Below are 12,673 nucleotides of genomic sequence, written 5' to 3' on the forward strand. Positions count from 1 at the left end.
GCATAGTTAGAGTCCATCTCCTATCCTACTGAAGTTAATGGAAAAATCTCCCATTAATTTTAATGGCCACAGATTGCACCTTTAATCTGTTGGAATGAGGGTGATGGTGTATTTTTTTCCTGCACTATTTTTATTTTTTCAAAACAAAAGGAGAGATTAACAAAAGAAGCATTGCTACCCTTCAAGTTTTAAAATGGCAAAAACAATTTCTCTAAAAATGCCTAGCAGTGTGTACCAGATAATGTTAATGGACACATTATGTAGTGTCTCCTATCCTGTAGTTGAATTACAGATTTAAGAGCAGCATTATAATATATTTTTAATAAAATACAATATAGGGAATTTGTAAATGCATGTACTGTGTGCCTGCTGAGTGCTGCTGCTGTATTTAAGAAGTAGATCTATAGCCTGAATAGTGGTTTTGTCTGGAATGGATGCAGAGTTTTCAAATTAATGGGAGCAAATGTCCAAAGCATTCATTGTAGTAAACATTTGATTCTGTGTTTTTGCTATTCTGAATTGTGTAGAATCAGGCTCCAGTAACCTAGTACTGGTGCAGTGGGGGCAGTTGTAGATCTAGCTCTGGCTTTGAGGGTCCCACCTCTGGCTCCAGACATGTTGTGCTAAGGAAACTTTGAGAGGCCTTACAGTTTATCTTTTGTGCCATGGCTGCTAGAGTGGACTTACTGGAGCCTGTTGTTGCATTTGCTATCCACAGCAGTTCGACAGAAAAGCTTATCATGGCACCCACCTGTGCATGTGCACATGTGCGCTCTCTCTCTCTCTCTCTCTCTCTCTCAATCAAAATGTCATCCTCATATCAGCCCACCCTTCTCCTGCTGTTTCACTAAGAAAGCAGTCACCCTGTCCCATCTTTTCTTCTGTTGATCTCTTTTGGAGGTCTCTCTTTCTGCCACACAGCCTGCCCTGATGAGTGGGTTAGTGTTGGTCTTCTTTCCAAATTCTTTCAGTTTCAGCCTCTTCATCCCATTCCACTGTTTTTCTACTTTGAAGTTAATTCTGGGAGGCTCTGCTCCTCTGCATGCATCTCCATGTGGTTGTTCTTATCCTTGTTCTTTGAGGCTGAAATCAAGATGGGGAGAATGGAGTGCCTGGTACAGCAGAGATGCCCCACATTGTCCTGGTCCTGTAGGGATGTGTGAACCAGCTCGAAATCAAGCCGGTTTGCGATCAGCTCAAAGGCTTGCCCTCGAGCCGAATGGAGGGGTGGGTGGGACTCGGTCCAGCAGCAAGCCAAGCCAAGCCCCCCACTTGCATGCTGGCTCGAGGGCCATACTTGTAAATGAGAATCCAGAAAGGAGCCCTTTACAAGTACAGGACTGGTAGAGAAGGTTCCATTTTTTACCTTGAAAAAAGCACTGCTGAGCAGCAGGATGGTGGCAGCAGTGGCTGCAGGGAGGGTGGCAGGAGTTCCTTCCACCTGTCTCCCAGATCACAGCACATGTTGATTTGCGGCCTGTTTCAGGCATCTCTGAGCAGATGCCCATACGCACTGTCATTTGGGAGGTAGGTGGTGAGGTGGAAGGAGCCCCCATTATCTTCCCTGCGGCTGCCACACCCACACACCCATCCCATCATACAGCGGCACTTTTTTCAGGTTTTTAGCATCTTCCAAGTCTACGGGCCCTGACAGAAGAGAGTCAAGTCACTGATAGGAAAGCATCAGAAAAACTTTTAGCGTGAAATTAGGACAGACTTTGGAAGGTGCTCTCATTTAGTCTTTACTGGATTCCCTCATAAAACCTCCTTTGTGTTGAGACAGGATAAGGATGAAGAAGGATTCGAAGAGGGGGCCCTCTCAGCTCTTGAACCCATCTTGCAAATTAATGATGGCGCTCTGAAACTTGGGTCCCTAGATGTCATTGGACTACAACTCCCATTTTCCCCAGCCACAGTGGTCAAAGGCCATTGTGGCTGGGGAAGGTGGGAATTGTAATCAATGACATCTGGGGACCCAAGTTTCAGACCCCTGATGTAAGTAACAAACAGGCATGGGTCAACCCACAGAGAATTCTTCTAGCAATACATTGAGGCTCAGATTTATTTATATATTTATTTATTTAATACATTTTGCCACCCCAAACCAAAGTCTCGGGGCGGTTCACAACTTCATAAGGCTCCAATTTCCCCTCTTTTTGGCTCTTCAGCCAAAATGAGATCACCTTAACTCTGGTCTTAAAGCTGCAGGGGTTTTTGACCATCCAATTTCTGTGGTTTGTGAAAAGGAAATTTATTGTTAGAGTGCTGGTAATCCAATTCCTTTCTCTATGTAACATTTGAATTGCATTGGTTGTGAATTGCATTATATTTTTATATATTTCTTTAACGGTTGTAATATATTATGCATTTTATTAGTCTTACAGTCATGGGATTTGTTAGGGATGTACAAACCGGCTCGCCTTAAAGACCCATCTTTTTTGCCTGGCTTTTAATGATATCTAGTTTTAATTTTAATGAGTTTTAATTTGGTTTAAATGGGTTTTTAAATGTTGTTTTACTATGTGTTTTTTATTTTAATATAATCCGCCTTGAGCCACTTTAGGAAAGGTGGTATATAAATTTAATACATACATACATACAGCATGATGACTTACTTGCATCATGTGTGGGCTTTTTAAAAATTTATTTTTAATTACAATACATAAACATGAATAATAAAGTTGATACATAATGACATTCATTAACCATCCTTCCAGATATGTAAATGATTAGATGGAAGAGAATGACTGAAATTATCTTGATTTGTGAACAAAATGAAATCTGACCATATCATGAACAAATCATTAGAATTTGATGTGCTCGAAGGTGGATAATATGGGTCAATTTTTCAGATATGGCAATATGCCACAGAAACTGATACCAAGATGTCAAAGACATGGTTTTATACTTCCAATGTTGAGCAATGGATAATCTAGCCTCAGTTAACATAAAAACTATAAGATCCTTAGACAATAATGACAAATTAGCTCCTGAAAATACACTTAATAGAGCCAGCTCTGGTCTCATATCTAACCTCTGTTGTGTAATTTTACCCATTTCTAAAAATACCTCCGTCCAAAAGCCAAAAATACTGGGACGAGACCACCCTAGATGGAAGTATGTTTCCCTGTTTCCACAGCCACTCCAGCATAATGAGGACATACTCTTATTAATGTGAGATAATCTAGAAGGGGTCAAATACCACCTGTGAAAAACCAAGTTCTCTCTAATTCGGGAAGAGGTAGAAAACACTGGCTTCCATTTCAGTATTCCATTCCATTGTGAGTCACTAATAATTTGTTGTAGGTCGTTTTCCCAGGCCAACCTAAGGCCAATTAAAGGATCAGATGTTTTCATTATTAGAATATCGTATAATCTAGAAATAAGTCCCTTAGAAACTTCTGAAGCCTTTAATATTAATTCCTCAGACATAGTCAAATTCCTATTAGCCTGCTTAACTATATCAGGATGTAAAATAAAGGACTGAAACTGAAGAAAATTTAACCAAGAGTAATGCTTATTCATAAACATCTCCCGAATTGGTTCTAAATCAATTGGCTTCTCCAAATAACAAAAATCCTTTAATCTATTTGCAACACCTCCAAGGATGCCAAGTAATCGAGAGGGTGAGTCTAAAGCTGGAAATTTAGGATGACTACAAATGAATAACTAGGGGGAATATGGGGAGGGGGCAAAAAATTTATGCCATTTCCCCCAGATCTTAAAAGTGGTTCTTAAAAATGGATTTGTGACAGATTTAGAGCTCTTAATAAATTCAAATATCAATACTAAGTTGTTGATATTACCGAGATGTTCTTCAGGAACCTCCATCTCCACCCAGTATTTAGCTTCCGTGTCAACTATTAACCACAGAATATCCCTAAGATGAGATGCTTCATAGTAGGCCATTAAATTTGGAACTCTGATACCACCCTGTTGTACTTTCCTATATAATGCATTGGTACGAAATCTAGATCTTTTCCCAGCAAAAATAGAGATTTAAAATTTTTTGCCATCTACCTATAGTAGATTTTGAAAGTTCAATTGGCAGTTCGTGAAATAGAAATAATAATCTTGGAAGTAAATGCATCTTTGTGGTAGCTATCCGACCCATCAAAGACAGCCTGACACCTTCCCATTTCCTAATTTTCCTTTTTATTTGACTGACTAGAGGATAATTCAGTCTTTCAAGCTGTGATAAATCCATTGATATGAATACCCCTAAATATTGAATAACTTTAAAAATTTTAGCAACTCCTAAGGATTTTGCCAATCTTGAGATTTAGAACCCATACCGGAACACAAAAGCTCTGATTTAGTCAAATTTATTTTCAAACCAGCAATTTGTTCAAATCTTTCCAACTCTTCCTGTATGACAAAGATAGACCTCAGTGAGTCCATCAGAATTAATGCAATATCGTCTGCATATAGATTAATTTTATGCTCTACATCTTTTATAATAAGGCCCTTAATTATTGGATTATATCTGATGGCTTGAGCCAAAGGCTCGATAGAGACTATAAATAATAAAGGGGAAAGGGGACAGCCTTGTTTTGTGCCTCTAAATATACCAAAGGGTTTAGAATCGCAAGAATTCACACGAATTATTGCGGAAGATTTACAGTAAAGTTTGTAGTTTCTCAACTAATTTAATTAATTAAGGCCATTGTAAATGGTCGAAGGCTTTAAAAATATCTAAAGTAAGAATAGCCAACGGAGACTTCTTCCCCCTACAATAATTCATACAATTTAAAATACGACGTATAGGGTCCACAATCTGATGTCCCTTGATAAAGCCAGTCTGATCAGGGTTTATATATTGAGCTATAAAGCTATTCAACCTTTTTGCCAAACAGGCTGTAAATATCTTAAGATCTTTATTAAGTAGAGCTATAGGTCTATAAGATTCTACAAGTTCTTTATCCTTATTAGCTTTCGGAATCATTACTAGTCTGGAAAATCTCCACAACTCAGGGATAGAATGACAATCTCAAATAGAATTTAAAAGAGTCACAAGTCGAGGAATCAAAATAGCCCCAAACCTCTTATATATTAAGGCTATGAAGCCATCAGGGCCAGGAGATTTCTGAGATTTTAACCCTTTAATAACCTCTTGTAACTCTTCTATTGTAAAAGGTGCATTTAAAACCATACTATGATTAGCACATAAAAGGGACAATCCTATGTTGTCTAAGTATAGTTCTATATTGCTGGTATCAGAAGCATCTGAATTATATAGATTAGAATAAAATTTTACAAATGCATCACAAATCTCAGTGGAATCAGTAACTTTCTTACCAGTAACATCTTTAATAGAATGTATCAGATTTCGTTTTACCTTTCCTTTTAACCTATTCGCCAATAGCTTAGAACTTTTATCACCAAATTCATAAAACTTCTGGTTAGTATAGGCCATTGCTGAGGCAACCTTCTGGCATTCTACAGCCTCCAGCTCTTTCCTTATCTGTAGAAGTTTCCTATAGATTTTACTAGAGCCAGTGGCTTTATGAATTGTCTCCAATTCTCTTATTGTGGTAGTAAGAATATTAATTTGTTCAGCATTTTTCTTTACTTGCATCATGTGTGTTCCAACTGGTTCAAGCAGCAGGATAATTTCTCATATAATGGAACATTCTAGAAAAACATCAGTTTGATTATTATGCTTTATAGTCTCTATGTTAAATAATGTTATAACTTTAAAAGTCTTTCTTTTAAAAAAAGATGTAGAGTACAAATGTAAGAAATTATTGTATCGTTTGCCTGGATTTCATCAATGGCTTCTGTTTACTTTCTCTCAAATCCCAAGAACTGCATTGTGGGGGATGCTTGAGGCCATTTTTGCTCAGGGAGGCCTAGGAATGCCTTTTTAAAAATATAGGCTCTTGTTTTAAATGCAGAAGCTGCTGCCAGCCCAGAGTGCCTCCATTAATAATTCTCCTTTTCGTCTCCCCTATGCTTCTAGGGACTGCTTGAGCCTTCAGTTCCTTGGCATATCATATTCCAGTTTTCTTTTTCAAAGTGCTACTTCCATGCTCTCTGTGGTGGTTCCCTCCACACTTTTTATTCTGTCAGAAACTGACATCCCTTCATGAAGTCTGATGGCTTAGGGCTCAAATGGGAGGGAAGGGAGCAGGCTCTGCCCTACTATGAATTCTTTCTTTCTCTCCATAAAAATAAGATCAATTCCAGATTTTCCCTGTGATTTTTAATCTGAGGGGTTTGGAGGCAGGTTAGCATTAGGCTGTATCTCCTGTTATATTGAGCAAAGATCAGACTAGAATTATAATAATACTTAGTATTTATATAGCCGTTCTAAATGCATACACGTGCAGACACCCTAATATCTCCTGCTGCCAACTCAGTCCAGCTATAGCCTTTGTGCTTCTGCAGCACAGTCTTGATTCACTGTCAAGACTTCACTAGCAGGTATTTAAAAGCATTGTCTCCCCCCGCCCCGCACCGCCCCAGGAATTGTATTAAAATTGTGCCTAATAAAATTGCAGTGATTATTATCACTGCATGGTATTTGCTCACTCTGAAGTGATCAGGGGGGCCAATATCCTGACTAATGAAGTGCCCATGCAGTTGCTGAGTTCTCAATTAACTCAGCACCTACATTCATGGAGGGTGGGGTCAATTTTAATTTCCTCCCCATCCTCCGGAAGCTCTCTATGCTACTTTAAAATATGTTCCTGTGGGCTGCACAATTTTTGGATGGCACCAAAAAGGTGGTCATCAAAATGTCTTGCCCCTGCGTGTATGCCAGTGCAGTGCTGCTCTAGTCAAATTCATCAGCCACACCAGTGTTTCTCATGATGCACTTGGCACTTCATTGGTCAGGAAGGATGTTAGACAGTATATGGAAGCTGGAATTTCTCCTGAATTTGGCTAGTGACCACAGAGAGCTTGATTCACTTGCAGCTATTTATTTCTATCTGGACCTTTCTGCCATTTACTGCAGCTATGGTTTGGCTTGTGTAAGTGTTTTGATCTATGAGAGGATTTGATGATGGCCCTGCCTAGCAAAGGGTGTCTTTGTTTTTGTTTTGCTCCTTGTCAACCTTACCAATTCAGACTCTTTTTTGTGCTCCTATGACTTTTTAAATATCTCCTGGTGTTTCTCCTATCTCTCAATCACTCATTTTCTTATCTGAGAAAGAGAGTGTTTCACACTCTACAGGAAAAACCAATAATAATAATTGAACAAGCAACTCCTGTGAGTTCAGATATTGCAACTTGTAATTCATTTCATTCTTGCATAAAACATAAGATTAGACATAGTACACCAGCTAATCACTAGCCAAAGTATGTGAATGCTTATTGATGTATTTAGTAGAAATACATCTCAAGAAATATGTAAATTATTTGGGAAAGCTTTGGGTCCAAGACTCTGATTTTAGATTGGCCAGTCCCTTATCCAGATACTTCAAGATTTGCCCAGATCTTGAAGTTTCAAACTGCCAAAATCTTTCTAATCCTAAATGCAGTTTTTATCCTATTTGGCATCTACTGTCTATCATCCAAGCATTGTTTGTTGTTAGGGTTCATCAGGGCATCTGGAGACTTTAAGACAAAAGGGGTGGATTTATTATTATTTAATTACTTTACTTCTATTTAAATAGGTCACAGAAATGTACACAATAATTCCCAGGCCTGGCCTGAGAAATGGACAAAATCACAGAATGCATGAAGTCTGCTTCCTAGATAAATAAGATTGGTGGCTTTGTTTTAGGAAAGGAAGCAAATTTTCCTTGCTTCCATCGCAAAGCCTTTTTCTGATTAAGTTCACATTTATTATTAATGTTTCTTAGTAAATGGCAGATAGAGAAAATTAACACAGGATGAATGGATTGAAGATGGCTCACTGCTTAATTTATTATATGCTAGGGAGTGCCCAACTTTATGGGGAACATTTTTAGACTATAAAAATCACATCTTTTTGCATTCTAAGTAATGTGCAAAGGGAGAACTTTTAGTTCTCTTTCTGTGTCAGCCTAAAAGTGCAAAGAACAAATATTTGGGCCCAATCATACATATGTATGATTATGATTATGCTCTCTCTTTCACACACACACACACACACACACCACACACACGTTTTATTGAGACAAGGATTTCTCATTAGTACATTAGTTTAAGACCAATCATGAAACAACAACACTGCTGGGCTACTAACCAAAGGACAATTTTGGAAAGGATAAGGCTTAAGTCAGAGAACAAATCATATAATGTACTAAGGTGGATCTAGTAGCAGAACCGTAAATATATCAGAAAGACTACAAGTCATAATTACTATCAATATCAATAAAAGGCAATATGTTAATATTGTTTAGGGATATTTTTCTTTTCTTCTGGTTTTGGTTATGGAAATATTCTGGTCTGGATGGATCTTTATGTGACAATATGCCCTACAATATAATTTATATATTTCACCTAGCTAGCTTTCTGGTATTTTCCCTCATGTTCACCCCTTTTCACTTTTTTTTTAGTTGTTGTTATTTTAAAAAATGGTATGCCATTTGTGCACTTAATCATATTTGCACAACCCTGCAGATCCACCAGCTGCCTGCAACATCTGTGGCTGTTTTTTTGGAGAAGGATTGGGAGTTGCTTTAGTTCTGCATTCTTCCCTGGGCAGGCATGCCTTGTTTTCCCCATCCCCCAGCTTAAAAACAACAACACTGTATGCAGCATTTGTGCTAATACACATTTGCACAAGCAGAAAATCCACTTTGTTTGCTGGACACACCACCTTCTATAGCCCTAACATTTCTAGGTTGTTTTCTTGGGGTGTGAGCTGCTTTGGTACAGTAGCTCTAGCTTTGATTTGGGTCATTAGAAACGGACAGCACAGCTCTACATACTATTTTAGTACCTGCAGCGCTAAAGCCTTTGCTACAGCTTTAGGAGAGCAGTACAGGAGCAATCCTATGCTTGCTATTTCTGATCTTCACCTGGCGGACATTTTCCGCCACCTTAACTTGCTGATAGACCTAAGAAGTGGATGCACCCCTCAAAACGTGCTCTGTATTTTCTGCCATGAGGCTACACCAGAAACTATTCAGTGCCTGAAATTAGCTCTGCATATGTGCAAATACCCTAAAGAGCTGCATTAAAAAATATTATTATTAGCATCAAATTCCTATGTGATCCACAGGCACCATGAATGTGCACACATAGTTTTGTTAGAGGGTTGACAGGAGAAGTAAAGGGGAAGAAGGAGTTTCTCAGGACATGGTACAGCTTCACAAGGAAACTATGGGCGTGCTTGCTTCTTCTGCCTACTGCTATCCAGTTGTCTCCTTGGTAGTGGCTGCATCCAGAAACACACCCCAGGGAACAATGGAGAAGGGGTTCCCCCCTACACCACCTCAGAATGTGCTGTGTATTCTCTACTGTGCCATCATAGCAGAAGCTCCACTACTCCATCTCCATGCAGCTATCCCCATACATCCTTGCTACTCTGTGCTTGGAGGCACTACTTCATGTGTGCAAATAATTCAAAAACTGCACATTAAAAAAAATATATTGGCATCAAGATCATATGTCTGAGTGATCCACAGATATCATGCACGCACACATTGGGTGGGTGGGAATGAAGGAGTAGTGTGTAGGCAATGGAAAGGGGAATGGGTGGGGGATTCAAGAGAAGATGGATAGCACTGGGCCGAGAAAGAGGAAGGTGGGGAGAGGAAACCCACAATTTTTCAACACAAAAACCTCCTGTGTGTGAATGGAATAAAGGGAGAAAAAAGTGAAGAGGGAGAGAGTCTGTGTGAACAGCCCATAGTTTTATTTATTTATTTCATTGTTAAATTTATACCCTGCCTTTCATTAAGAAAATCCCAAGGCAGCTCACAATAAAATTTAAAAACAAGAATATTTTTTTTAAAAAGTGACTCTCATTTGTGTTTATCACACTTCCTCCTTGCAATAAACCTCCCTGTCTGGAAAACCTTTTAAAGGGCCTGCAGGCCTGAAAACAGTTGGTGTAGGGAGAAAAACCACACTACTGAACATCTTAGGACAAGAGGTCTTCTGTAATATATTGCTCCCCCCCTCCCCGCACTAGCTTTTTTTGGACCTGTGCACTTTAACTCTGTTACCATTTATTTGACTAGCCAGTAGAGATGTGCACAAAAGGATTTTGCATTTTGTTTCAAGCTGGAATCGAAACACAAAATGCTTGAAATGTTTTGAGTGTTCCGAGCACCATTTTGGAAGGTTGTTTTTCCAGGGAGAGCTGGACTACCGATTGCAGTCAGCGGGTAGACCCTCCAAAAGCATGCTCAAAACACTCAAAATGTTCCAACTCTAAACAGGGTAGTTTTGTTTCTAGCTCAAAACAGGCCCTTCATTTGAAAGGTGTTTTGTTTCAAGCTTGGGACACTCAAAATGGTCCATTTCGAGCTCAAAACATTTTTCACATCCCTACTACCCAGTGCCCTCATTAATTTGAACAGACAGAGGAAAAAACCCTAAAGCACAGAAAATGACTGGTGTGAAGCAAGCGACAAGTTTTTGTATGCCTGCAAAAGCACTCGAGCTTTTAAAAAATACTTTGTTTGTTTGTTTGTTTGTTTGTTTAACATATTTTTATACCACCCAAAACTTGTATCTCTGGGCGGTTTACAACAAAATAAAAACAGAAAGTAAAACATTAGTTAAAACAAAAATGAAAAATTTAAAACATTACAACAATTTAAAAATTTTAAAAGAATATTTTAAAACAGCATGAAAACCATTAAAACAATATTAATTAAAAGCCCAGGCAAACAGATATGTCTTTAAAGACTTTTTAAAAGCTGTCACTTGCTGTTTCTTGAAGGAAATGTTTTCAGTTCTCTGATCATTTCTTAGGTGAACATAAGATACCCATGTAGCACACACCCACACATCTCATTCAGACTCATTCACTCACTTTTCATTCAGATTCAGCCACTGCATTTACATTGACAACTACCTAAAGCGTTTTTCTACCCCAACTTCTCATTGAGGTTGTTTACACGACCAGGCAGGAGGGGTGGTGGGGAAGCCAGCCTCCCCTGCAGATGATCTCCGGGGATCATCTGGGTGCACAGATCGCACACCCAGATGGTCCGACACTGCCCCAGAGAGCACAGAGGTGCAAGGGGCGAGGACACGTCATGCAGGGGCCATGTGAGTGCGCAGTGCATTGTGGGCATCCCCCCAGCGACAGGCAGGTGTTCATCAGTACTTCAGTGATGGCAGCAGCAAGCAGCTGGCACTGGCACACAATCAAGGAAACATGGTTAAAGGCGCACTTGCTCCCTTAACCTTGTTTACGAAGCAGGCTTCTGGGGTGGAGTCGCTGCTGCTACGGTGCCGTCAGGAGCTGCGTGCCTCCCAGCGAATCTTGCAGGCAGCCAAGACCAGGCTTGACTTCCTTCGCCTGGTCTTGGCTGCTCGTGAGAACAGCCTCATTTAGTAGTAGTCAGCGTCGACACAAGGCATCTTTGGATGACTGTTGAAGGCCCATCACTCTGAGGTAGGCCACTTCTCGTGCCCGCCTGACCCTTTGGAGAAGATTGGGCCCAGCTAGCAACTGGTGGCTGCTGGCTGGGTGGGCCCCTCTCGTGCTGGGTGGGTGGGCCCCTCTCCCCTTAGCATCATGCTGGATGCAGGTTTCTTTCATGCTTGGCAGCTGCAGTTCTAGCCAGTGGCTGATTGCTACCATTTCTCTCTCACACACAGTTCCCCGTATAACACTGCAGTATTACGTGGGGCAGGTGGTAACCATCTGCTAGTACACTGTTGTTGCTGCTGTTAGTCTATCAAGAATGAAAGAAACTGTATCTAACCCCATGGTGTCCCTATTGCCTAAGAGCCACTCAAACCTGAAGCTGGCCCTGATAGAGGAGAAAGAATAATTCTGTGGACATCTATTGTCTTTTAAAATGCCTGTTCTAACATTGAAATCAAGTTGGAACGTTCTGATTAATAGCACCCCCATCAGTCTTTCTCCAAAGATCAATTACCTTATTTGCAAGTGCTAATTGACTTCAGTTCAGAGCCAAATTTCAAAGTGGCAGCAACCAGCAAATTCAAGCATGGCATATTTTTCCAGGCTTAGATTAGGAGACTTGCAAGTTCTTCATTCTTGCCCTTAAGCTATTGTACCATGTTAGTTCTAAAGTAAGATTTTTCTGCCAGTTAAGTTCTATTCTGGCCCTTTATTTTTTTATATCCTATATTCAAATAATTATATACACCAATGTTTTTCTAAAAAGTTGTTCTCTTTTCTTCCAGCTCCTAGATTGTTTTGTCATTCCCATTGTGATATTGCTATCTTGGTTCTTCCTACTGGTGCGGTATAAAGCAGTGCATTTCATCGGCATTGTAGTCTGCATTCTGGGCATGGGCTGCATGGCAGGAGCAGATGTCCTTGTTGGAAGACAGCAAGGGACAGGTGAGTATTTGCACACATTTTCCCGTCCAGGAGGAAATGATGTGCCTGTGACTCTTCTCCAGCAGTCAGGAAGTCTAGATTCCCCCCCCCCCCCGAAAATGATAGAAGTTTGAGAAAAGTTACTAATTTCTTTATAACAGCAGATCTGATTTGGAAAGGGGATTTTGTAAAGGAAGAGCCAACACAAGCTGTATCTATTATTTATTAATTTCAGCTGCTTGGTTGGGGGCAGAGGACAGGCGA

General features: G+C 39.9%; 1 protein-coding gene across 1 annotated transcript in view; it reads left to right on the forward strand.

Annotated features, from left to right (window-relative positions):
* SLC35F1 (solute carrier family 35 member F1) overlaps window positions 1-12,673 on the forward strand; it is a 366,953-nt gene that overhangs the window by 296,752 nt on the left and 57,528 nt on the right. Inside the window, exon 4 of the mRNA XM_053280004.1 lies at window positions 12,271-12,430. Within this exon, the coding sequence (XP_053135979.1) occupies window positions 12,271-12,430 (160 nt within the window). The remainder of the gene's footprint in view (window positions 1-12,270; window positions 12,431-12,673) is intronic.

This window comes from Hemicordylus capensis, chromosome 1 (assembly GCF_027244095.1).
Source record: "Hemicordylus capensis ecotype Gifberg chromosome 1, rHemCap1.1.pri, whole genome shotgun sequence".
Classification (NCBI taxonomy): domain Eukaryota; kingdom Metazoa; phylum Chordata; class Lepidosauria; order Squamata; family Cordylidae; genus Hemicordylus; species Hemicordylus capensis.